The sequence below is a fragment of the Miscanthus floridulus genome, chromosome 4 (genome assembly GCF_019320115.1).
Source record: "Miscanthus floridulus cultivar M001 chromosome 4, ASM1932011v1, whole genome shotgun sequence".
NCBI lineage: Eukaryota > Viridiplantae > Streptophyta > Magnoliopsida > Poales > Poaceae > Miscanthus > Miscanthus floridulus.
The window spans coordinates 10,673,880-10,698,894 of NC_089583.1; the positions used below are offsets into that span (position 1 = coordinate 10,673,880).

Here is a 25,015-nt window from a genome sequence, read left to right on the forward strand (position 1 = left end):
TTTATCTGGATGTTGCATATATTTCGCACATATGTCGCAAGTGTTTTATCTGGATGTTGTGTATGTTCTACTATGGGTTTCAAGTGTTTTTAGATGTTTTTTCATGTGTTTTATCTATCTTCTTTTATATGTTGCAAGTGTTGCATCTGGATGTTTCAAAAGTAGATCTGGTGTTGCACATGTTGCTATGGCTATTGCATGCTTTAAGTGTTTCATCGGTTTCAGACGTATGTTGCAAGTGTTTCATTTAGATGTTTCAAAAGTAGATCTTAGGGAAGCACATGTTGCTGCTGCTAGTGCGCTGCCGTAGGTCATCGTGCCGTTGTGGGTCACCGCACACGCCTAGTGGTGGTGGTGCTGCTGCTGTGTGCATGCGGGCATGTGAAACGAAGCGGGCTCGAGGTGGTTCCGGTGCATGTGTGGGCCCGCTCAGCCTCTGGAGCAGGATGGCTACGTCTGGCGTAGGTTTAGAAGCACCATCCGGTGCTAGCGTCCTGGATTGAACGTTCAGGCGTCACTTTATTTTGGGACAGAGGAGTACTCTCGAGAAGCTGGAGTCCAGCCACCAGCGTCCTCACAGGCCAACGACTTATTCTCCGTGGCATGGAGTCCATCTGGCCCAATTCGCTGCCACTTGACACTAGCCCAAATCCCTCAGGCCCAAACGCTCAGCACTTCCTTCACAGTTCACACATCCAGACGGTTCAACTTCAATCCACCGGTCATCTCACCCCTCACATGAAGATTTTTTATTTTTTATTTTTATATTTTTATATTCATTTTCTGCAAAAATATTTGTTCAAACCAAAAAAAATTGCAAAAATATATTACTGCTGCCGATAGTACCAACGGGAAGTACTTACCGGCAGTTGAATTGGCAGATTTTTTTTCCGCTATCAACTCATTTAAAAAGTCATAACTTTTATATATGGACTCCGAAGATAAAATCTACATAAAATCTATAGAAAAAAAGAGATCTACAATAGTCTATGAATTTTTCATTTTGAAGTCATTTTCATACGTAAAAATTGATAATAATGTTAATATCTATTGTAGATCTGCACATTAAATTGATTATTTGGATATCAAGATGGATTTAACAAAATATTTTAGACTATAAATTTATATCTCTTAGGTATCTACAATACTTGTATAAACGTTTAGGTTAAATGAAACAATTATGATTGTTTCTAAAATATGATGCACTAGTTAGTGGATAAACTGAGGCAATTTATTCACACCCTGAGAGCATCTCCAAGAGTCTTTTTAAACCTTACTCTTTAAATCATCATTTAGAGAGTCATTCGCTTAAAATTGTTTTCTATATCTTTCTAGTCTCCAACAGTTTTTCTATATCTTGTTTGAACTCGCCATTCTCGTTTTCTATTTTTGGCTAGCGAGAAATCTAGAATAGGAAATGGCTATATTTAGATAACCAAATAAAGAAGTTATTGGAGGGTATTTTTACCAAAATCTCTATTCCTAACAATTAGGAAGGATATATAGAGTCTCTTGGATTTGCTCTTGTGTAGCCATCTTGAAAAAGTTATGACATTTTTCATATAATCACATATAAAAATAAAATTTATAAGAATTATATTTAAAATGAAATATGCAATCTTATAGTTCAACGTATTTTTGTTTGACGCCATCTTGATGTCAAAATAATCGATATAATGTTTGAAGCCATCAACACTGTATCAATTTTTTAGATATCAAAATGACCTCAGATTAAAATATCATAGACTACAAACTTATAGATAGTTTTTGCTTTACGATTTTCATATATATTTTCTTCATCCGAGTTCATCTACAAAAGTTATAATTTTTTTAAAGATGAGCTTACAGAGAATAGTGCTACCAATTCAAATGACGGTAAGCACTTCCCTCTGGTTCAATCGGCGGCAGTAGTATAATTTTGTATTTTTTTTATATAGACAAATATTAAAAAAAATGAATTTAAAAAATAAAAGAAATCTCACGGACACGGTGGTCTAGCCCACTAAAGGATATGGCCCAACATCTTCTAACCCTAATATAAGACGTTGAAGGCCCAAAAGCACCCACTGACCCACCACCCACCAGGGCACAGCCGCCCGCTTCCAGCCTTCCAGTTCCACTTCGTCATCACTTCGGCCCTCGACTTCACATCCGTCCCGCCGGCCGCAGTCCCACCCCCTCTTCCCCACCGGCCACCGCCACCATCGCGCCGTCGCCGTCACTGTCGCATCGCCGGCCGCACCTAAGCCGTTGAAGTCGCTGCAGCCTGCAGGTGCGGACACCACGTCACCCCTCACAAGGTTATCCTGTCCTTGGCAATCCGTACTTTATTCGTGTGTTTCCTCTTCTTTTTTTTTGTCCGATTCTATTCAATGATGCTTCTGGGGCCATAGGGTTGGTGCCACTAGGCACTAGATTCTTGGATTCTTCTTGCTAAATCATGGATAAGATCGCACTGTTGTTTGTGTGCCTGGCTAGATCGTCGGTAAAGGGCATCCATCCTAGTTACCATAAATAGGTTCTGCCATTACCTGCGGCGGGAGCGGAGAGCCAAGAAATGCGTTAGGGGTTGCCAAGGGAAGGAGTGCCGATGGCCGATGGCCAGGGCCAGCCGGCGCCGCCACGGCCGGTGGTGGTGGTGGCTATGAAAGGCCACCCGGGGTCCGGCAAGTCCACGGCGGCACGCGCCATCGCGGCCGCGCTTCGCTGCCCGCTCCTGGACAAGGACGATGTCAAGGACTGCACGCTGCCCCTAGAGGGCTTGGCTGCTGCCGGGATGCTCAACGAGCTTTCCTACGCCGTGCTGTGGCGGATGGCTGAGCGCCAGGTACGGCTCGGTCTGTCTGTCGTCATCGACTCCCCGCTGTCGCGCCGCGCTCACCTCGACGCGCTGACACGCCTGGCCGGTGCGCTTGTCATCGTCGTGGAGTGCCGCCCTGGTGATAACGAGGAGTGGCGCCGGAGGCTGGAGAACCGTGGGGCGGCTGTTGCCAATGGTGGCGGCAGTGATGGATGGCATAAGCCGAAGATGTGGGCCGAGCTGGAGAGGCTTCTGGAAGGGTACCAAGGTTGCACAGACTATGAAATTGGGGATGTGCCGAGGATTGTGGTGGATACAACTGATCCGGCGGTTGATGCGCAGGTGATAGCTGAAAAGGTTGTGGTTTTCGTTAGGTCCCATCTTGCTTGTAGCCAGTCATCTTGTGGGAGACAGGATTCACCTGTTTGCTATTAGAAACCAAAATGTACATTAACTTAAGCATTAGGTAGAGTTTCATTGTAAAAGGTCGATCTGTTGTACTGTGATGCTCAAAGTTCTTATTTTGTTTATGGGTGTAATCTAGAGGTTCTGTTATTGTTGGGACTTAAAAGGGATTTTCTTGTTGTTGTTGTGTGATCTAGAGGTTTTGTTCCTCTCCTCTCTCTAGTACATCTGTCACATTCCAATGAAATGGAATATGACTTTTCAGCATCCATGTTTAGGAGGAAAAGGGGTTCAAGCAAGTGTGCTACCAAGATAAGTATGCAATTCTGTTTTTTTCTGTAACGATAGATGCTTTATGCCTCCATTTGGTTCATTTTCACATGATTTCTGTAGCAGATTCTATATGGAAATACTGGGTTTTTTGTTGTCCTTGAGATCTTTGTTCCATTTGCTATACTACCTTCTCCTTTTTCATGATCTTTGTTTGGAAATTGCCATCAAATCCCAGTCAATCTAAACTTTATTTGCTTGCATGGTTTTGTAACTAGTCGTATGTACTACTTAATAGCCATCGCATTTCATTGTCTGCTTTACAAACCATATTGACGGCTAGAAGCTTGCCTATTTGTTCTGCCTGATTTCATTGCAGTTCAGTTGTTATGATTACTGGGTTTCCTATTTTTCAGCTTTTGTTTTCTGTTTCATGTTTGTAGTGTTGTTGTGTTTCATGGTCTGATGAGTTTTGTTCATTTAATTTTCGAACAGCACTCCATGTTGGTGTGAAGATCTATAGAACAGGCATTTGTAGAAGTATAGGCTTGAGATGTTCTGTTAACCTCCTTTATCTAAATAACACTATTGTAATGAGCTGTCAGTGTTACAAGACTACAGAACAAATGCATTGCATTCTATTTTAGCTAAAAGGTTTACTCTTTGAAAAAGAAAATGATGTGCTAATTAGCGTAGTTCTAGGGACTTCAGGAGTTCCAGGCCGGCCTAACTGATTGGAACGACTTGTTACATTACATTCAAAGTCCACATGTCAGCTCCATAATGCTGTGGCATCGTGTTTGGGAAACATTGATTGGGAGAACATTAGAACATGAATAATTGATCTTCATAGTTCAGTTTTGTGCATGTGAACAGGTGGAAAATACAAAGTCTTATAGAGGAACTAATTCTTGGCATGTGGTGCTCACTGTGCAGGGTATCAGGAACTAGAAGGAAGCACAGCATCAGTTTTTGTCTTTTTTCAGTTCTCAGTTCAAGATGGTGTCTGCTGGCCTAAAACCAGGGGTGCCTGTTATTCTGCGGGAGCTGGAGCCATCCTCAGAGATGTTCAAGCAAGGAGCGTCCCTTCGAGTCACAGGAAGGTATGTGAAGCGTCCTTTACTCCTTTTATCTCTACCTGTGAACAACCTATGTTACAGCCATGTTTTTTTAAAAGAGTTTTACTCTGCTTTTAAGAAAGCAAATATTCAAGGGTACAGACAAAACTGGGGATACCAGCTCACAAACAAGTCTAACTGCCTCTAACAACAGCAACAATAACCTAGATTTCTATTACATCAGACAGCATGGTGTCACTCACTCAGTAGTTCTTTAGCTATGCAGTAATTCTCTTCTCCATGTCTTGCACTTTAGCTTCCTTCTCCTTTAGCAGGACACACCACTTCTGCACAAAGGAGATAGCAATGTATATGACATCAGTAGGTCCGTTTGGGAACTGCTTCTCTATTCCCATCTTATTTCTTAGAGGTTCAGATGACCAGATCACCCAAGTTAGCCCTGCAAACATAAACATACCCGGCTGTTTAGAGCACCAAGTTTTGTTCCCGCCAGTTCTCAGCAAAATCAGCCAAAGAAGATGGGAACCCCACCTGTCCAAAGCATCTCTGATAATGCACCATGCAAGATGAGCAACTGGGCAATGAAAGAAAATATGTTCCATGGTTTCTGATTTATCATATAGAGTACGATTACCATTTCCTTTCCACCCTCTTTTTTAAGAACCTGTAGCTGCTCCCATTCCTGGAGTGACCGCCCATGTAGCGATCTTCTCAAGCTTATACACCATTCGCCCTCGTTACAGGTATCAGCCACAGTGTTGCAACTATTATCACAGATGTTGTACAGCTTTGAATATTTAGTGGAACCCTGTACAGCCACACATCCTCTCAGAACACAGTTTTCTTACCATTTTTTACCTTATATATCGCCCCCCATTTTAAACAGATTTTTGATTCTGTGTAAACCCTGCCAAAACTGTGAGGACCCTCTAGTTTTAGAGTTGAAAAAATTTCCCATCTGGCATGTATTTTGCCGCTAAGATTTTATACCAGGTTTCAGTGCTCCCCTGAACTAATTTCCAGACCCACTTGGTCAAAAGACAGTTCATGGTTTTAGTGTTTATAGCACCCAGATCCTCTTGGGCTTTTGGCCTGTTTATCATTTCCCATTTTGCCATGTGATATCTGAATTTCCTGTTGGCCCCATAAGTGAGTCTGTTAATGTAAGTTACCTATATAAACATCTTGAAACATCCCATAGTAATCGTCTTTAATTAAGTCCCAAAAATTCTGAAAGAAAGTGACTCCATACTCATTTGGTCCAGGTGCCAAATCCCCTTTCATTTCCAATACTGCTCCCTGAATCCTCTAGAGAAAAAGGTCTGCTCAGATCCTCCCTGTCTCTTTCAGACACTTGCATCTCTGCTGGCCAAAAAGAGCTAGACAGAGTAAGGCTACATTCCAGATTTGGGCCAAACAACTTCTTGTAAAATTCCACCACATGATCCATAATGCCCTGTTGGCCTTTAATTTCCTTTCCTTCTGACTCTAACCACAAAATAGTAGATTTTCGTCTCCTCCCATTAGCAAACTGATGAAAAAACTGTGTTTGTGAACCCCCTTGATAATCCATTTTTCTCAGTCCTTTGTCTCCAATATATTTCTTCCCTCTGGTAGATGCTTTCCAGTTGATTTTCCAAATTATGTCTTTGTTCCCGATCCAACCCTGAAATCCCCATGCTGTCTGCCGCCCTGTCAAATTCCTCCAGCTGTTGCAAAATTTTCCTTTTGTCTCTCTTTTGCTCTCCTATTTTTTGCCAGCTCCATCCTTTCAAATGTCTCCTGAGATACTGGAGGTATCCATGCCACTTATCCAGTGAATAGCAGTGATCTGAACTCCCCTTACATTTTTCCATTTCTGTTGAACCATCTCCCTGAAATCTGGTTGTAGTAACCACTGGTTTTCAAAATAGAAATATCTCTGTCTTCGAGCTCCTTGCTCCCCAGAGTCCAGAAAAATGGGTGAGTGATCAGATCCGTATCTAGTTTTGTTCCAAGCCAAGCCCAAAGTCATGTTTTTTAGACCAAGTGTAATTCCTACCCGCCATACTAATTTCCCTTAAATGATGGTTACCCTAGCCACCTTGACCATGGCTCCTTTCCTGATTGTTCCTAATCAGGTTAAAGCATCCTCCTAAAACCACCGGTAAAGAGTCTTTCTCACAAATCTCATTCAACTCTTGATTCTTGAATAAATTCTTCAAAGGAATCATGCCATGCTGGCCCATAAACTGAGATTAGGTTCCATCTATGGTCGGTAATCATATTCCTTATTATGGTGAGAATGCAAAAGGTGAACCTCTCATTGTGTTCTACTTCGAACTTATCCACAATCAAGCCTCCAGAATGTCCTCCGCGGGTGTCCAGTACCAAGAAAATTATCCTGTCTCCCTAGGTCTCTTAATTCATTATCCGTGAAATCTTGCTTCATTATTTCCTGTAAAGCCACAATGTCTAGTTTTTCTTGTGTAACATGCTCCTTTACTTGACCTCTTAACTTTCCTCTGATATTTGCTGTCCCCTGTAAGTGCTTCCATTTTCCTTGCACTATTGGATATGACCTCCGAAGGGCGGGCCTGGTGCAAGCTGTAGAGTCTTACCGCCTGTGACCGGAAGGTCCCGGTTTCGAGTCACGGTCTCCTCGCATTGCATAGGGGTAAGGCTTGCCACTAACATCCTTCCCCAGACCCTGCACAGAGCGGGAGCTCTCTGCACTGGGTACGCCCTTTTTTTATTGGATATGACCTCCATGGCCAGCTCTTGGGTTTCCTGCTCAGCTTGAGGAACTGTTTTCTCCTTTTGTTTGTCTAAGTACAACTTTTGCCTCCTCGGCTATTTGTGCTCCGCCTATTTCCTCTGCCCTGAACATCTGAAGCTGACGTATCTACATTTTCTACCTCTTCCTAAATCAGCCACGTTTAACCTCTTGTTTTTCTTCAGTCTTCAGTCATTCGATGTGGACTCTGCAACTGCCGTCATTCAGGACGGCAGCGTGAGTTTGAAGGTTGACACCCAACATCTGAGGGACATCAGTTTCCGCACGAATTCAGCATACCAGTTCATTGGCGAACTTCAGATCCGTGAAGATAATGATGTACATGATCCTCCTTCCTCAAGTATTTTTTTCCAGCCTGTTTGATACTAGCAGAAATAACAATGCTACACCAATTGTTGTTGGTTTGCAGGCGATTCTACTAGCGCGCATTGGAAGGAACGTCGATGGCCTCGACCTGAACCTTTACCAGCAGGCTCTACTCATCCGGCGGCAACACGAAGCAAAGCTATTGAGCTCCAGGACCAGGAGAGCATGAACTGCTGCGCATGGTCTTCGCAGTTCGATTCCTTTGTTTGGCCGCGATGCATTTGCATATGTACATGAGAAGAGAACTGGACCGCCTCTAGGCTTTGGTGATAAGAATTGGTCGGCTCTGCATATGATTTGTGGGACCTCAGTCACATATGTTTTTGTCTGGCTGTTCTCTGATCTGGTGTTCTCTTGCTCCAGGTAAAGGGCTGCCATGGCATGTGTGGATATGTGATTGCGACTATCATATTTGCAGTGTAGACATTTTCTTTCAGTTATTCTGTAGGAGCCAGGTGGAACTTGCAGCAGAATGACAGGGTTTTGTTTATGAGTCTGAAAAGTTGGCCTTTTGGATCATGTTTACAAACGGTTTGTGGACGGATGCACTTGTGTTGAGCTGGATCATGCTTTTATAAAGGTTTAAAAAATGGCTGAGAACATAGTGTCGAGAAACAGAGAAGGAAACAATAATCCACTTGCGAATTTACATTTTCGAATTCCTCAATCAAAAAGATCTAACATAATAAGCAAAAAATGGAACAAAGCAAAAAGGGGGGTGGAGAGAGAGAGAGAATAAGGTCTCTACTTGCTATACAGTTACTCTCCAGTATAAACAACTCCTCATCCACCCATCCTTACTCTTCCCCTTGCACATCCCGCAACCTGTGTCCAGCTATCCCGTCCTCTTCCTCACCACCCATCTCCTGATTGATTGACAGACCAAAATTTCACCCCAAAATTTCACCCGTCCGTTCCATCCCTCCCATGGCTGAGAGATGGCTTTGGTTCATCTCACAGGTCACAGCAGTCGAAGCAGAACGAGATGGCGTGCAGATTACTGATCCACGGATCACTGGCAGCTGGCCACAGTCGCGACCGCCGGACGAAGACGCCCATCAACTGGCAAGCGCCTTCCAACAGCTTCCCTGCATTGCATTGCCGACGAAAACATGGTTAGAAACAGAGACGACGACGACGACGTCGCCGATAGCAAAGAAAGGCAAATGGTATGCAAAGCCGCGGTGAGTCGCTGCGAGCTCGTGGGCCGTGGCCCAAGTTTGCACTTGCAGTCTGAAGCTGGAGTGCTGAACCCTATACCCTAGGACTCGCGCGGCCCAGACTGCCAGTCACGAGGGGCATTTACCCATTCCGCCGCGTCCTGGCATCGTGATCAGGGATAGAAAACGGTACGGCTACCGTATTCGAGATCGAATCAAAATTTGTTTAGAGGTCTTATCTGTCCGTATCTAAGTACTGATATTAAACATCTGATATCGTATCCGTATTGAATTAATACTCAAATCATTTATTTATAATGTCGATATCTAATTATATCATATCCGATATAGTTGACACTGTTCGTATTTAAATCCAAATATAAATACAGATAGAAATATAAAAACAAATATAATATTAAAATATAAAAATAAATATAATATCCTTCCGTATCCGGTGTCAGGGTGTCCCCGGAGCCGGAGCTGCCGGGAGCCGGCCAAACAAGGCCTTAATCCGGGCCAGCTCACTGTCCGCTACGCCAGCAACGTCGCACAAGCCAACACAGTTCATCCCTAGCTGTAGCAACAAGCCGCTCCGGACGCCCATGGCTCCACGCCACGCGGTTTCGATTTCCATCGCCCAAAAACATAAGAGGTGTTTACTTCGCGAAATGAAAATTTTTAGATGTCACGTTGGATCTTTTGGAGATGTCAAAAGATGTTTTCGAATACTAATAAAAAAAACTAATTACATAGCTCGCCTAAAAAATACGAGATGAATTTATTAAGTCTAATTAATTCATCATTAGCGCATGCCAGTTACTGTACCACTTATGGCTAATATAGACTAATTAGTCTTAAAGTATTCATCTCGCGATTTCCAACCAAATTGTATAATTAGTTTTTTTTTGTTTATATTTAATACTCCATATATATGCTGTAAGGTTCGATGTAATAGTTTGGGTAAAAATTTTTGGAACTAAAGCAGGCCTAATTATTACTCTTCCACCGGCACCCGCGCCTGCAGTGTCCAGTACTCCCCACTCCCCACCAGACGGAATGACGTGCCTGCATTACACGTGGGCCCGCTCCTCGTCCAGACCCTCTCCCGTGAATGCTCAACGTGGCACAGCCAGCCCAGATTAACGGTGGGGGGGTCCACCGTAGTTAACAGCGCCGCTGAGTCGGTGGAGAGTCCTTGCTAATGATCTTCATTTTAATTTAACACCCCCAAATGTTGCTGGGGACTTCGATTCTCGGCAATGGCGTAAACAAAGCGATGCAATGCAATGCAATGTCGGCGTACTGACCTCGTTGGAGCTTGGGCTTGGCGGCGGGGCCAGTGACGGCGGGCTCCTTCCTGGCGGGAGCGGCGGCGGTGGGGCTCTTCCGGCCGTCCTCGGCCGGCGGGAACAGCACGGCGTCGATGCCCTGCACGGAGATCCTACCGTCGGTGTAGATATCCGGATCAAAGAGGTACGCGCTGCCCTCTCCAACGCCGAACTTGACGGACCCGTCGGCCTCGCGCGCCGTGACCTTATGCGGCAGCCGGAGCGTGTCGTACCGGACCTTCCCGAACCGCCGGACGGCGTTGTACATGCTCTCCTCCGTCTGGTACTCGGGGATCACGTGGTAGTAGAGGATGTCCTCGGGGGACGACGATCCCGACAGCTGGTCCGTGGTGAGCCGCGCCATGGCCTCGTCGTTGGGCGCCAGCACGGTCAGCACGTAACCCTCGGAGACGAGGAGACCCATCTCGGTGGCCAGCGAGGTGAGGTTCACGAGGATGTCGGCCAGCTCGTTGTACCCGCCGTAGAGGAGCAGCGTCTGGATGAAGTCCTTCACCTGCCCGTGCCCGTCGAAGCGGTGCGTCCCGGAGCCCGGACCCGGCGCGGGCGCCGGCGCGATGGCGGGGCCGGGTGCCATGGCGTCCCACACGGGGAGCGCGGGCGGGGCACCGGCCAGCGGGGTGGGGCCGGGGGGGCGCCGGAGGAGGCGGTGCGTGCGCGGGTCCACCTCGGGGGCGCCCGTCGGGAGCGCGGCGGAGATGGACGCGAGGCTGCGGTGGCGGTTGAAGGCGTCCTGGACGGAGCGCGGGACCAGCAGGCGGTCCACGCCGTGGATGACGCCGTCGGGGCGCGTGAGGGCGCGAGAAACGGCGCCCAGCTCCAGCGGCTCGCCGGCGAGCGTGGGGTGGTGGCGTGGGGAGAGGAGGAGGGAGGCTGGCGGGGAGGACGTGGAAGAGGAGCAGCGACTGGAGGGACCGCAGGTTGCGGGGCTCCAGGGGGAAGCGCCGGAACTCCGGGTCCAGGTCCCGCTCCAGGGCCTCGTTCCGGGGCGCCAGGATGGTGACGTTGGTGCCCCGCCCCACCGCGGCCTCCAGCAGCAGCGCCTTCTCCACTAGCTCGGACAGCTCCGTGTAGCGCGAGTCCAGCAGCACCACCAGGACCGAGCTGGAGCTCACGCCCGAGCTGCCGCCGGTGGCGGGGGCGGTGGATGGGGACGACAATGCGGGCGGGCCCTGCTGCTTCGGCGCCAATGCCGCCGCGGTGGTGGTGGCTGCGAGGGAGAGGAGCAGTGGGAGGGCGCCGCGGCCCATTGCGACGGCGGGGATGCTGTGGATTCGGTGCGCGTGGGGGAAGAGTGAAGACTGAACTGAAGGCGACTGACTGAGGAGGTGGGGTATGTAGGGAAGGGGACGCGTGGGGGTACAGGCTGGCAGGTGGGGCCCGGTAGCGAGGCTGCGTCGGTGTGCGGCGGGGCACAGACAACAGGCCAACAGCACACCACACCACACCCTGTGTCTGTGTGTGTACACACTTAGGATGAAAATGGTACGGATATTTTTCGATCGTATTCGAAATCGAATTCGTTTAGAGGGGTTGAGATCTGTCCCTATCCAAGTCTGGATATCCAACATCCGATATCGTATCCGTATCCGAATACTCAAATCACATATTTATGATGTCAATATCCAATCGTATCATATCCGACATAGTTGACATTATCCGTATTCGAATCCAAATCCGGACAGAAATATGAAAACAAATGTAATATCGGTGATATTCGTCCGTATCCGATCCGTTTTCATCCCTAGTACACACAGTTGCACTGCACTACACATTTTCCTTTTCTTCGTTTAGGGTGTGTTTAGTTGGGGAGGTGAAAATATTTAGGTGTCATATCGGATGTGTCGGAAGAATGTCGGGAGGAGTTTTTGGGTACTAATAAAAAAATAAATTACAAAACCCATCAGGAAACTGCGAGACGAATCTAATAATACTAATTAGTCGGTCATTAGCACATGTGGGTTACTGTAGCACTTACGGCTTTTTATGGACTAATTAGGCTTAAAAGATTCGTCTCGCGATTTTGCCGAGAACTGTGCAATTAATTTTTTTTCGTCTATATTTAGTACACCATGCATATGTCCAAACATGCTCTTTTACTGTAGGAGGCAAAAAAATTTTGAAAACTAGGTTGTGTTTAGTTCCCAAAAAGTGCTACAATAGTCATCACATCGAATCTTGCGATACGTGCATAGAGCATTAAATGTAGACGAAAAAAAACTAATTATTTGGTTGGAAATCGCGAGACGAACGTTTTGAGTCTAATTAGTCTATGATTGAACACTAATTGCTAAATAAAAACAAAAGTACTACTATAGCTAAATTCTCAAATTTCATGAGCTAAACACAATCATAATACAAATAATATATTTTCCCCTGCGTGTGCGTAGCGTGGCACAGGGGGGGCCGCTTTCGTCGCGTCGCGCTCGCGCCTTCCAGCGTCCGCGTGGGCGCCGCCAAGCAGCCAGACGGTGAGATGGAGCTTTCCTGGGCCGACGTCATGCGCTTTTAGCTGGGTGCCTTTTGACCTTGCCTTCATCTTTCTTGGTTTGTTTTCTTTTTTCGTTAGAGCAGTCCCAATAGTATATTGATGATAGTTTCTATCCTCATTAAATAACTTGTCACGTAGGTAAAACATTGACATGACAACGTAATTAATGAAGAAAGAGAGCAAAAATCATAGAAATGGTTTCCTCATGAAGAAAGCAGGTCTTCTCTTGACCCAATGCACCAAGAAACTATAAAATCGTCATTGGGGAGAAACCACCAGTTTCTAACGGGCTCGTACCGCACTTCCATTAGAGGAAGAAGATAAAGTTGGGAGAGAAAAAGAGAAAATAATTATTACTCATAGAAACTATAGGTTAGAAAGCAGCACTTTTTTTTGATACGGTATCCTATATTATAGAAACTACTAGTTTTTTTTTATTAGGACTGTCCAAGTACGGTGATGCTACAATTGACCACGGCAAATCTACGCAAATAATTGTAGGAAAAAAATATACATACACAGATCTACGAGACGCCGAGACGGGGAGGAGGCGTCACAAGGGAAAAGGGCGGTTGTGGAGCCGGCCAAAGCTACTCCGAGATGTGAACGCTGCTCCTCCCTCCCTTTCAAAATTGAAAATTCATATATATTCTACGTTGACTAGAGAAAGATGCATGCTTTCATAATTTTAAAATAAGTATGTCGCTAAACTATGCTAACCTATATGAATACATATTAAGGACGTGCTTAGATCATTGGGCCTAAACTTTAGTCCATGTTTAGAGGCTAATGCGGAGAACTAAACATGAGCTAATTATAAAACTAATTGCATAAGTGATGGCTAATTTACGAGATAAATTTATTAAAGCTCATTAATCCATGGCTAACAAATATTTACTGTAGCATTGCATGGGCAAATCATGAATGGATTCATCTAGTAAATTAGCCTCCACTTATGCAATTAGTTTTATAATTAGTCTATATTTAAAACTCTCGATTGACATCTAAATGACATGGACTAAAGTTTGGTCTAGGTGATCATACACCCCCTAAATAAACCTGACGCGTTGAATAGCAAAGTAAAATGCGGATGAGGGTTGGGGTTCTTCAGGGAGAAAGTTTTCGGCTGACAACCGCTGGCTGTTGGCTATGGCTGTGGCTGCTTCCATCACCTGCGTTTGAAGCCAAGACTCCATCCATTTCCTATCACCATGTTCTTTTAGGCTTGTTTGACTTATAAGCCATACTTTTTCAGCCAACGAATAGTATTATTCTCTCACACCAAATCAGTCAACGGTACTTTCAGCCATAGCTTATCTTCCCTCCTTGTCGTTGTCTCGCCGCGTCCTTTTGCATTGATCTCTGATCTCTTCCCCTCCTCATGTACTTTGCCTCTTTAAGATTTTGTACAGGTTTCGGTGCTCCCCCGAACTAATTTCCAGGTCAAAAGACATTCGTTAGTGATTTCAGAGCTTGTTTAAATCCAGGGTGTAAAGTTTTAGGATGTCACATGGAGGTGTCGTAAGGGGTGTTTGGATACTAATAAAAAAATAAAAAAACAAGTTACAGAATCTATCAGTAATCCACGAGACGAATTTATTAAGCCTAATTAATCCGTCATTAGCACATGTGTTACTGTAACACCACATTGTCAAATCATAGACTAATTAGGCTTAAAAGATTCGTCTCGTAGATTAGTCGTAAACTGTGTAATTAGTTATTTTTTTAGTCTATATTTAATACTCTATGTATGTGTCCAAATATTCAATGAAATAGAGAGTAAACTTTAGAGAGAGGAACTAAACATGGCCTCAGTGTTTATAGCACCCAGGCCCCCACTACTTTCCTCCTACTTCCATGCGTATGTGTAGTTTCTGTGTTTCATCATTTTTTAGCTGTCTTAATGTTAGCAATGATGTTTACTTCAATTTATATATAATTCTCGGTGGACCAGGGACCAACAACAAGGCAAGATCAGGGTAACTTAATAAAAAAAATATTGTATTTGCTTTCATAATTTCACTATTTCTCGCTTCAAGCCAATGCAACAAATTCATGCAACAAAGTATGAGAGCCAATGCAACAAATCCCCACAAAACACAGGGGGTATCACCACCCACAAAACTGAAGAATCCAGCTACTTATGTGAAATTACATGCAGTGATTACGAGAGCGCAAGGCACATGAGGCAAAGCAAGCAACTTTTTTTCGCGAGCGGGATTGTATCCATTTCCATTAAAGACTGTTTGGATCCTTTTATTTAGAGGAATTAAAATCTACTTAATAAATTAGGCTTTTTGACTTAAAATTTGACATTCCACCACTTTTTAAAGTTCATATATAAGCCTATCTCAAATTCATAGGGTGATAGATGAAATTTGATTGTATTAATCATTATTCTACGTTTTTACTTTGCAACTTATAACACGCTCTTCAACTCATTCCCCTACGGTAGAAATACAATACATAAGTATCTCTCTCGTATAGAATATATCTATATTATGATTATTAAAATAAATTCAATTTTAAGAATCCAAACGGGGCCTAAGAGGATAGGAATTTTGAAACATTACAGCTTAGGCGAACGATGCTGGCGAGGAGCCATCATCTTGGCCGGCGACGGGTCTAACTACTGATAGATGCTTAAAAGATTACATTGGGCTGAAATTTGAAACATTACAGCTTAGGCAAACGATGAGGCAAAGCAAGCAACTGCAAGGTATCATCATAAAGGACTCATCCTTTCGGTTTCAACACGACCAATTCCCCAGTAAAACATCTGATGGACATGTAGGTCTATTAATAATTTTCTCAACATTATATGCGTACCGTACTGACAGCAAGGAGGAATATGATACAGCCCTCAAGGAAGCATTTCCGACAATAGCAAAAGGTACTGTCCTAGGTGTTCTGTCCGTACATAATGAGATACATCATCAGTTAAACTACTCAAACTAGATTCTTGTTGTGCAGTGCTTGAACAAGCCGCAGGTCATATTGTAGGTCAGTTTGGCTTCTTGGTTGATAGTTTGGGCGGTCAAGGTGTGGGGCATACTTGTCTGTAACTCGCCGTGAAGCCTGTAGCTGTAGGTCACTTTGGCTTCTTGGTTGATAGTTTGTGCGGTCAAGGTGTGGGGCATACTTGTCCGTAACTGGCCGTGAAGCCCGTGATCCCTCTCCGTAGCCACCAGCAAGCCGGTAACACACTGCTGAATGGACAGCCACGCTGGCAGCCGTGTAGGGTCTATATTGAGGTATTCCCAAGTATTGGGGGGGATTATGCCTCCCGCTGGTTCTGTATTGAGAATCTCTCGGGTACAAATGGGAATGGTCACCGCCAAATTCAGGTGAAGGAAATGATGACTGACATAGACTCAACTGCCTCCTGTCATCACAACCACTTCTTGAGGAATTAACACTGTGCAGCGATTCACATCTTTGTCTATTATAGGCTCCAGGATAACTGTCTCCGTGGTCCATCCTTTCCCTTTCCGGTGAATGTTCCCTTGAACTTGTTCGAGTATTTCTCCCCACAGGCTCTTCTTCTCTTCGATCTGATTGGTTCTTATCTCTGCACTTGTATCTAGATGTGTCTGCTGCTGTATTCCTTTCAGTTCTCCTATCTTCGTAATGAGTCTCTCTTCCATCTTCTCTGAGATTATGCTTCTTGTTCTTATCCAAGTCTGTTTTGTTGCCATCAGATGCATTTTCCACAGGTTGGCTTCTCTTTTTTGACCTGTCACCTGATGTATCCTGGTCTATTGCTACAAGACCATCATTGCACTTAGGCCCCGTTTAGATCCAAAAATTTTTGGATTTCGGCTACTATAGCACTTTCGTTTGTATTTGACAATTAGTGTCTAATTATGGACTAATTAGGTTCAAAAGTTTCGTCTCGCGATTTCTCACTCAACTGTGCAATTAGTTTTTTTTTCGTCTACATTTAGTACTCCATGCATGTGTCGCAAGATTCGATGTGACAGGTACTGCGCAAAATTTTTTGGAATCTAAACAGGCCCTCAGAACGACTCCATTCACCTTGGCACGAATAGCTTCCTTCTGAAGAGTGGTCATCAACATTATCTACTGTCGTCCCACCCTTCCTGTAATCAATTATTTTACTGTCGTTCATGGGGACCATCCCTCTATCTGACCGTGTATTTTCTCTCCTGGAGGAGGCTTCTTTCTCCTGTCCCGAAGCTGATCCGAGTCCATATGCATTTTCCTCCTTGTCTCTCTTGTTTCCTGGTTCTAATGAACTTCCATCAGCTTGTATCTCCACCCAGAGGTTGTCTAGCTCTAGCACATCATTCTGCCCTTGATTTTCACTCGAGTCTTTGCGGTGGCCAGTTTCTTTTCTAGTATAGTCCTCTTGTGTTTTTTCTCTTCCATTGGCATATTTATCATCCGTGATTCTGCAGGCCACATTATCCAACTCGACATCCTTGTCCACAGGGGTGTCCTGCAACAAGATTTCCAATCGGTTGACATAAAACATGTTTTTCTGTACAGATGTACGACCAGATTACAATTTGCAGGTGTTAATAGGGTAGTTGTCTTAGTCTTTAAGCACCTGAACAGAACAATCAGACATGCCCTTGGTTGATGGCCCATCATATGGTGTCCCTGCCAAACATGTTACCCTGAAATGGAAAACCAACAGATCCCTGTCAACTGTTAGCCATACTTTTGTGGCATATTACCACTTGAGCTACACCACAGAAAGAATGAATAGGAACAGTACAGCAACCAAAAAGTGATCTACAAAAGAAAAGATTAGTAGTTGTACATTAGGGCCAGTGAAAATATAAGAACTAAGGCTTCTTGAAGTCACAAATTGAAAATTTTAATTAATCTGTATTTTTTTTAAACGTAATGGCAAATTAATCTGTATATTCTGTAGGCAAAAGTATAAAAAACAGGTGAAAAGGGACATTGAGAGCTACCACTTCTCTGTTTCAGTACTTGGAACACAAGATGAAATGCCAAATTGTTTTTCATGCCCTTTCATAGTTTCTGCACCATTTTGACTAGCAGCAACACCAATAATAGATTGTTCAAGTTGTGGATCACCCTTCAAGAGCTTTGCTGCACAGTGAGGCTCTACAACAATCTGGGGTGATGTGCTTTTTGCACCTACATTGTCAGCTTGCTCACTTTCTGCTCCACACAACCAGTTTGACAATTCTGTAGGTTTTGTTGATTGGTCAGTGTTCTTTCTCCTTTTGCCAGTCATCCTGCCTTCGCTGTTACTAAGCTCTTTTGTTTTGGTGCATTCAGGTGTAGCTGGAAATTTTATATGGTTCCTACTAGCTGCGCCAGTATCCTTGTCTATTTCATGATCTCTGCGAGATATTTAACAGAACTCAAATGCTGTGAGCAGCAATTGCAGAAAAATATTGGGAAACAATTCAGGAATAACTTACAGGCAGTAAATGAAAATTGTTTTGGAAAGCTTCCAAGCACGTGGGTTGCCATCCTTGTCCTTTGCTCCAAAGGATAGTTCCCTAAAATATACATTAGACGGCATAAGAACAGAACAACTATACAAACTAAACACTCTAAGCAACCAATCTGGATGAACAGTACCTTGGAAGACATTCCCTGTGATATGCTCTTGGACAGCGCCTACACACTGCAAGCTGAAGTGCTCTTTGAGTCTTGTTCTCCATGCGTCCACATTTGAAACACCAATGTATGGGGCATGGAAATGACATCCCCGCCATAATCCTTCTTTCCAACTCACAAGCTCCATCAGTGGCATTAGGATCCAGTAATTGTGCAATGCACTTAGGGTGGTAAAAATATCCGCAAGATGCTTGATTGCATTGAAACACCTAACAGAATGTACGCTACTGATTAGGACCAAAATAGAATTAGCAGGTACTCCCTCCGCTGTCATTTTGGCTTTTCTAAATGCATAGTCTCCCTCCATTCCAAATTATAAGACGTTTTGGATTTTGTAGATACATAACATTTGCTATGCACTTAGATATATACTATGTCTAGATACGTAATAAAAGTAATATATCTAGAAAAACCAAAACGTCATATAATTTGGAATTAAGGGAGTAAAATCTATGTATCTAGACATAACATATATCTATGTGTATAGCAAAGACTATGTTCCTAAAAAAGCTAAAACGACCTATAATTTGGGTCGGAGGTAGTAAAATATATATAGGAAGAGAGTGGCTGAGGATAAGGATATTCAGAAGAGAGAAAAATGTTGCTGGGCAGTACATGAGGGCATACGTTGCTTACCCACACCAATACATGGATGCCTCTTAAATAGGCTGCACCCCTAACAACCAAACTAAACAATGTGCAATCCGATAGGCCAGTCACATGTCTCTAAGTCATACAATCCATATATCTATCTCAAGCTCTAAATAGCTAACAATAACTGTAATGTGTACCATGCGGCTACTGCCTTGCCATGCATATGCTGCTGTGCTTGGCCATGTGCCACTGCAAAGGCCCAATGCCATAATATCGGCTTTTGTTTCCACACTAGTTTGGCATTTCATGGCATGGGAGGGCGTACCCAGTGCAGAGAGCTCCCGCTCTGTGTGGGGTCTGGGAAAGGGTGTCAGTGGCAAGCCTTACCCTCACCTGTGCAATGCGAGGAGTCCGAGACTTGAACCCGGGACCTTCCGGTCACAGGCGGTAAGACTCTACTGCTAGCACCAGGCCCGCCCTTCAGGCATTTCATGGCATCGGAGGGAATGCTAAAATTCAAAAAAAAAGGGCGTACCTAGTGCAGAGAGCTCCCGCTCTGTGTGGGGTCTAGGGAAGGGTGTTAGTGGCAAGCCTTACCCTCGCCTGTGCAATGCGAGGAGACCGCGACTCGAACCCGGGACCTTCCGGTCACAGGCGGTAAGACTCTACCGCTTGCACCAGGCCCGCCCTTCACAAACATAATAAAATAAGAAAATAGGAAGACCATAATAGGAAACAAGCAACATTATTCTTTGCCAGCAAGTAAGTGCATTGTCTTAAATCCCCACAGCCGGGAGAGTCTTCCTTTGATGGCTGGTGGTCTAGAATCAACGAAGGGGTGGTCAGACAGGTTTTGGCAAGTCTAAATTCTATTATAATTCTCAAAACTTGGACCATTCAGAATCATCTTAATCGTTGTGTATTTTATGGGACCTCACCAAATTTTGAGAGCATAACTGTTGGCTGTTGAGGAGATGAGATTATGGGGGTTGGCAGGGGCTAAAGGCATTGCTTATCTAGCTGCCTTGTCTCTTGAGGGGACTCAAAGGTGTTTTTTCCTCCTGGTTGTGGTAGTGCTTTGTGTTGTAACAGGAGCGTGTTCGGCTGGCCGGCTGGCTTTTTTTTCCCAGCCGGAGCAGTGTTTTTCTCTCACAAAATTCCAGTATGAATAGTGTTTTCTAGCTGCTACAGTAAAAATTAATACCAGCCGAACACTCTCCTAGTTGTTCGAGAGTGATGGGGTGCTAGTGTATGTTTTGTAAGGGTTTCTCTACTCGGTTATATCTCTTCATATAATGATACACAGCTCTCCTCCATGTTCATGAAAAAAAAGTGCATTCTCTTAAATGAAAAAAATAATTTACTAAGCTTAGTGGCTTCAGTATACCTTAGCATTTGGCCCATGGGATGGCTCAAGCTCTCCACATCTAAAACATTGGTGTTGCCTATTTTTGCAGTTTGCACATAGATAAGTGCCAATTCTCTGTAAACAAAAGTGACATGTCACTGATTCAAGCCAGGAAAATGAAAAAGCTGGCAGCACCATTAAGTAAAAACTTCAAGAAGCTACCTTTACTTCTGCTGAAGTGTAACCAAGAGTTTCACATTTAGATTCTCTGCCATCTTTCTCTGTGGGATGGAAAGACCTCTTGCATGGACCTTCACAGCTGAATTAAATCGTTGTAAGAATCAAAGTGTATAATCGAACTGATTTAATAAGCCAACAAGAGCTTACAGACAGAAACTTTTATATGCTACAACACACCGTGAACCATGGATATAGTGGAAGACATCCCCATCTGTCACTTGCATGCAGAAAGTAATAAGCGTTTTTCCTTGTTATGGTTCATCAAAACTTCCACTCACTGGTCATATAAGTAATTCAGTGTGATTTCCACATTTACCCCAGAAGCAAACCCTTAATGTGAAACTTCATAAAGTAAATTCATCTTGTACAAATTCAAGGAGATAACTCATAGCCTATGAACTGACAGTGTAAATAAGAGGCACAAGGGATCTTGAAAGTTGAAACACCCAAACTTAGATGTGGCATCCCAGTCTGCCTCATTTGCGGTTCACAGCTCTTGGATCCACTCTTCATTGCATCTTTGTCCATAGCTCACCTATACCAATTGTGTTCAAATTGGGAGACAATTTAAGAGAGACTGCTATGATTAGGGAATGAGGCTTAGAAGGATTAAGCAAGGTGGATCTAGCTGCAATTAGGCTGAATTGGTGGCCACTGTCATCTATCTTCCCCTTTCTCTTTTGTCTGCTACCTTTCGCTTCTGTTATCTCTTTAACGTTAACCTTATTTCCCCTTGTGTTAACCTTCTCATACTAACAATGAATTGTGCTTCCAGACCTAAGGCCTTTAAAATAGGCTCATTCAAAGGAAAAGTGAAACATGAGAAACCCTAATAAATATATTTTTGAAATTCTCCCTCTAGTCAAATAAGTGTTGTTTTGGGTTGCGTGCATTCAACCATTTCAACCTCTGATTACAAAATACTTTTTATGTACTTAGTTTGGGTATTTGAAAAATATTATAAGTAGTGTCTCACAAAATAGTTTAATAACACTATACTTTTGCTATCCTTTGTAACAAATGTACTAAAGAAATAGTCAAAGTTCTATTTTGGGGACTAAGTCGGTGTCCAAATAGACACTTATTTGTACTGGACAGAGTAGAATGAACATGGGAACATAGTAACAAGAGAAGTTCACAATATACATTTGATTTGAGCGATAAAGGTCATCTAACTTAATTTGGAACCTCCTAATCAATCTGATTTCATGACTATAAAAAACTCTGACTCTCAAGTCTCAACCATGAACTATGAAAGCTTTCTTGAATAACCCCCAACAATTTTTTCACCATACAAGTTGCTGACGCGTCAGTGAAGTTTCACAGCCCAGCAACTAAGTTAGGAAATAAAATGAAAGTGTCCCACAACATCTCTTCTTCCTATCACTCTTCACAAATATGCCTACATCATGATTCTCACTGTTGTTTGTAAAGCTAACATATTAGATCTTAGCATACCTTTTTAGTTCTCTCAAAGCCATTCTCAATAAGCCTTTGCAGAATCTGCATATATACAAAAGAAGAGAAAAATCAGTGCATGCCACTCATCTAACTAGTCTCATGACTCTGAAAAATCAATAAGGTCCATTATTCAAGGCAATGACGAAATTATATAAAAACTTCCACGCAAACAAACTGAGGGTGGTAATGCTAGTTTATGATGTATAGTTTCAACTTGAAATTAAATTACCATGCTTTCAAAGGCAATACATGGGCCCTCCCCTACTGTATGTATTTCCCTCAAAAAAGAAAGGGAGTGGAGTAACTTGTACCTTTGACTTCATCAATGTTTGATCTTTCTCTACAAACAACTTGATTAGGTTATGGTGCTTCATCAAGTCATCCGCCACAGGTTTAGGATTGTATTTACTTCAAAAGACAAACGAATAAACATTATAAGCATATACTCAGAGGGGGCAAAGACAAAGTAAGCATGTAGTTGGATACCCAAAAACTTCATCAAGGTGATTCAAAGAACTTCTTTGCCACCCTCTCCGAACAAAGTGGAGCATTTGCACCGTAATCAATATTGATCGAACGAACTCTCCATAGCATTTTCGTGGTTTCAACAGCTTTATCCACTTGTGCTGAATAGAAAGCACATAGATGTTGGGCTGCTCACTATCAAGCCTTATCTTCCAAGCTACCACCTCCTTGTACACGCGAAGACTTTTATCCGCAAATCCGTGCAAAAGTGGGTTCCCCCTCACCATCCTCAAAGTAGTATCCATTGACATCCTCAATTTGTGGCTCCACTCCATCGTCATCATCATCATCATCAGACATTATAGGCCACACTTGATTCAAGCAAGGACAAAAACCAAATCTGACAGGAGTAAGTTCACAATTAAGCCTAATTTTATCAAAGTTGTTACAGCAAAGTTGAACACTGATAATTTGCTTTCATGGTAGATACTCTTTTATTTAGCACAGAAGTTCAGAACTAACAATAAGACAAAATGCAATGGACAATAACTAATGAACTATGGAAACATGAGCTTACTAATTGAAATAATATACTGAAATCAGAAATATGACATGTCGTTATCCAGTGATTAACCATGAATATAAGAGCACAGATTGAAGTATTTCTGATATAGCAATCTGCGAGGCAACTAGCTTGATAATGTTACTAACAAAGCAGTAATTACCCAAAAGTTAATACACAGTTCCCCACTAACTTGACATCACATAGCAATACATGAAATATTTAACACTTCAAATGCCCAGCTGCAAATACAGATTTCCAATAAAGAATTTAAGCAATAAGACAAATCGATATGCTAGAAGCTCGAGAGGGGTGAAAATTCCTACACCAACCTCCATCAAAGTACTGGCAAGGAGGGGACAAGAGATTTGGGGGAATTCAGAATCAGCCAACCCTTAGTGGTCTAAGTCTGCAGACACTCCACATGAAATTGCCACTAAAGAAAAATGTTACAAAAGCAGTCACACGAAACAGACATTCTGACTTCTTAATTGTGGGATAAAATCGATTATATTTAACACCACCCCTGAATGCAGGGGCGGACCCAGTAAAGCACATGGGTGTACACATGTACCACCGATGTTTTTTGCAAAGCAATCGAAGTTAGTAGGCATAATACATGACAGTGCGGACTTTCCGCACTTTGGGCACCTCGCGTCCGCGCCTGAGTGCCTGACGCGTGTCCCATCTTTGGACTCCTGGAGCCGTTGAGGCAGCAACCTGCGAGCCGAGAATGCAGCAACTGGAACTGGGAACCGAGCTGGGACACACGTCTTCATTCGAGCGGTGGTGCTCACGGAAACTCTCTCGGCACCTAATTTTTTTCCCAATTCACACTTCTTTCGAAATTTAAGTGTGTGCAGATGAATTCTTTTATTATTCAGATGATTCCTTGCATTTGCCTTTTTCATTAATCTTTTCTATTTTCTGAGGCTATCGGAAATAACTAAAATACCCTTTGCCTAAAAGAACAGACCTGCACGCAGCCATCTCGCCGCCCGCGCCGGCTGGCCCCGTGCCCCTTCGTGTTGCCCCTTCTGGTGTTGCGGCACCGGGCGGAGGCGGAGACTGTAGAGGGGGTGTGCATGCCGACAGTTGATTTTGTCGAACACCGCCTAACCGGTTGAACGCCTGGTTCGATAGTTTTAAACCTGATAAATTAGACCGCCGACAAATACTTTAAACTGGTGCAATATAATGATGTACAAGATAATTAGCAACATAAAGTTGATCACATATACAAATAAGTTGATAATGAAAACTATTATATAATCAGCTTGCAACTAATCTAGCTAGAAATCCACAGAAAAATATTATATAGAGCACTTACGAATTGGTGCAAAAAGACTCAAATAGTAATCCAAATATCCACAGTTACAAAACAATCTCAAATTCTGAAATTGAGTGCACCAACATGAAGTGCTCATCGAGATAGTCAAAACAGATATGTTATTTGACTAATTTAGAATGCTTTGGTGATTTTCTATAATATTTGTATATGTTTTTCTCATTTTTCTAGCTAAATCAAATTTTTTGAAGCTTCGGAAGATATTTGCACAATTTGGATCCTTTTTATCTATCCTTATGATTTTCCTGAGGATATTTAGAAGCTTAAAATCATTTTCTATTTTTAAAAACCTTGTCAACTATTTACCAATTTTTTAAAAATTAGAAAAGAGACAAAATTTGTCCTCATAATCACTTTAAACCGGAGCAAAGAGGTAAAATAATTCAGAGAATTCAACAAAGGATAAAATGTCTAGTTTTGAATTTTAACAATAAAAAATAAATTATGACGATATCTTAAACAGGTAAAATTGAACTTTTCCAACGGAACCAATATGGCAATATCCATCCATAGGTGGAGAGGGGAGTTGTGAGCCTTTGCAACTTGCAAGTCACAATCACAACACTTAATTTGAGAGTTCGTTTAGCATGGCCAAGCTATTTAACTTAAGAGTATCTCTGGCAGACTATTTAAATAGGGTTCAATTCTAATCTATATTTTGGATAGTGGAACAAAA

The 25,015-nt window shown here is 43.2% G+C and overlaps 3 protein-coding genes and 1 pseudogene across 5 annotated transcripts; 2 read left to right on the forward strand and 2 right to left on the reverse strand.

The window, feature by feature from the left end:
* Nucleotides 1–2,116: 2,116 nt before the first annotated feature.
* LOC136549405 (CST complex subunit TEN1) lies at nt 2,117–8,198 on the forward strand. 3 transcript variants are annotated; one of them, XM_066540650.1, is made up of 4 exons: nt 2,117–2,272; nt 4,412–4,578; nt 7,495–7,648; nt 7,740–8,198. In XM_066540650.1, exons 2-4 carry the CDS (start codon nt 4,475–4,477, stop codon nt 7,863–7,865), a joined length of 384 nt encoding a protein of 127 aa, XP_066396747.1. In that variant the 5' UTR covers nt 2,117–2,272; nt 4,412–4,474; the 3' UTR covers nt 7,866–8,198. The 3 variants fall into 3 exon arrangements, with proteins under 3 accessions (XP_066396747.1, XP_066396746.1, XP_066396745.1); XM_066540649.1 differs by having other exon boundaries at nt 2,141–2,300; XM_066540648.1 differs by lacking the exon at nt 2,117–2,272 and adding an exon at nt 3,020–3,157.
* Nucleotides 2,380–3,469, forward strand: LOC136549404 (uncharacterized). Its single transcript, XM_066540647.1, has one exon. The coding sequence runs from the start codon at nt 2,591–2,593 to the stop codon at nt 3,233–3,235; it is 645 nt and encodes a 214-aa protein (XP_066396744.1). The 5' UTR covers nt 2,380–2,590; the 3' UTR covers nt 3,236–3,469.
* Nucleotides 8,199–8,288: 90 nt separating the features above from the next.
* Nucleotides 8,289–11,490, reverse strand: LOC136549403 (fasciclin-like arabinogalactan protein 15; annotated as a pseudogene).
* A 6,145-nt stretch (nt 11,491–17,635) lies between these two features.
* On the reverse strand, nt 17,636–22,764 carry LOC136548046 (protein ENHANCED DOWNY MILDEW 2-like). The gene is made up of 9 exons (XM_066539701.1): nt 22,451–22,764; nt 22,276–22,372; nt 21,962–22,006; nt 21,226–21,287; nt 20,486–20,582; nt 20,303–20,398; nt 18,283–18,530; nt 18,120–18,200; nt 17,636–18,038 (listed from the first exon to the last, which is right to left on the reverse strand). The coding sequence occupies exons 1-9, from the start codon at nt 22,762–22,764 to the stop codon at nt 17,636–17,638; spliced, it is 1,443 nt and encodes a 480-aa protein (XP_066395798.1).
* Nucleotides 22,765–25,015: the final 2,251 nt, after the last annotated feature.

Excerpts from the sequence above, each read along its gene's own strand:
- LOC136549405 (XM_066540650.1), top strand. The coding sequence starts at position 4,475 with ATGGTGTCTGCTGGCCTAAAACCAGGGGTGCCTGTTATTCTGCGGGAG. Across the intron at positions 4,579-7,494 it reads TCCCTTCGAGTCACAGGAAG|TCTTCAGTCATTCGATGTGG; the intron begins GTATGTGAAGCG and ends GTTTTTCTTCAG. Across the intron at positions 7,649-7,739 it reads AGATCCGTGAAGATAATGAT|GCGATTCTACTAGCGCGCAT; the intron begins GTACATGATCCT and ends GTTGGTTTGCAG.
- LOC136549404 (XM_066540647.1), top strand. The coding sequence starts at position 2,591 with ATGGCCGATGGCCAGGGCCAGCCGGCGCCGCCACGGCCGGTGGTGGTG.
- LOC136548046 (XM_066539701.1), bottom strand. The coding sequence starts at position 22,764 with ATGGAGTGGAGCCACAAATTGAGGATGTCAATGGATACTACTTTGAGG. Across the intron at positions 22,007-22,275 it reads AAACATTGATGAAGTCAAAG|ATTCTGCAAAGGCTTATTGA; the intron begins GTACAAGTTACT and ends GTATATATGCAG. Across the intron at positions 18,039-18,119 it reads ACAATTTTCATTTACTGCCT|AGATCATGAAATAGACAAGG; the intron begins GTAAGTTATTCC and ends AATATCTCGCAG.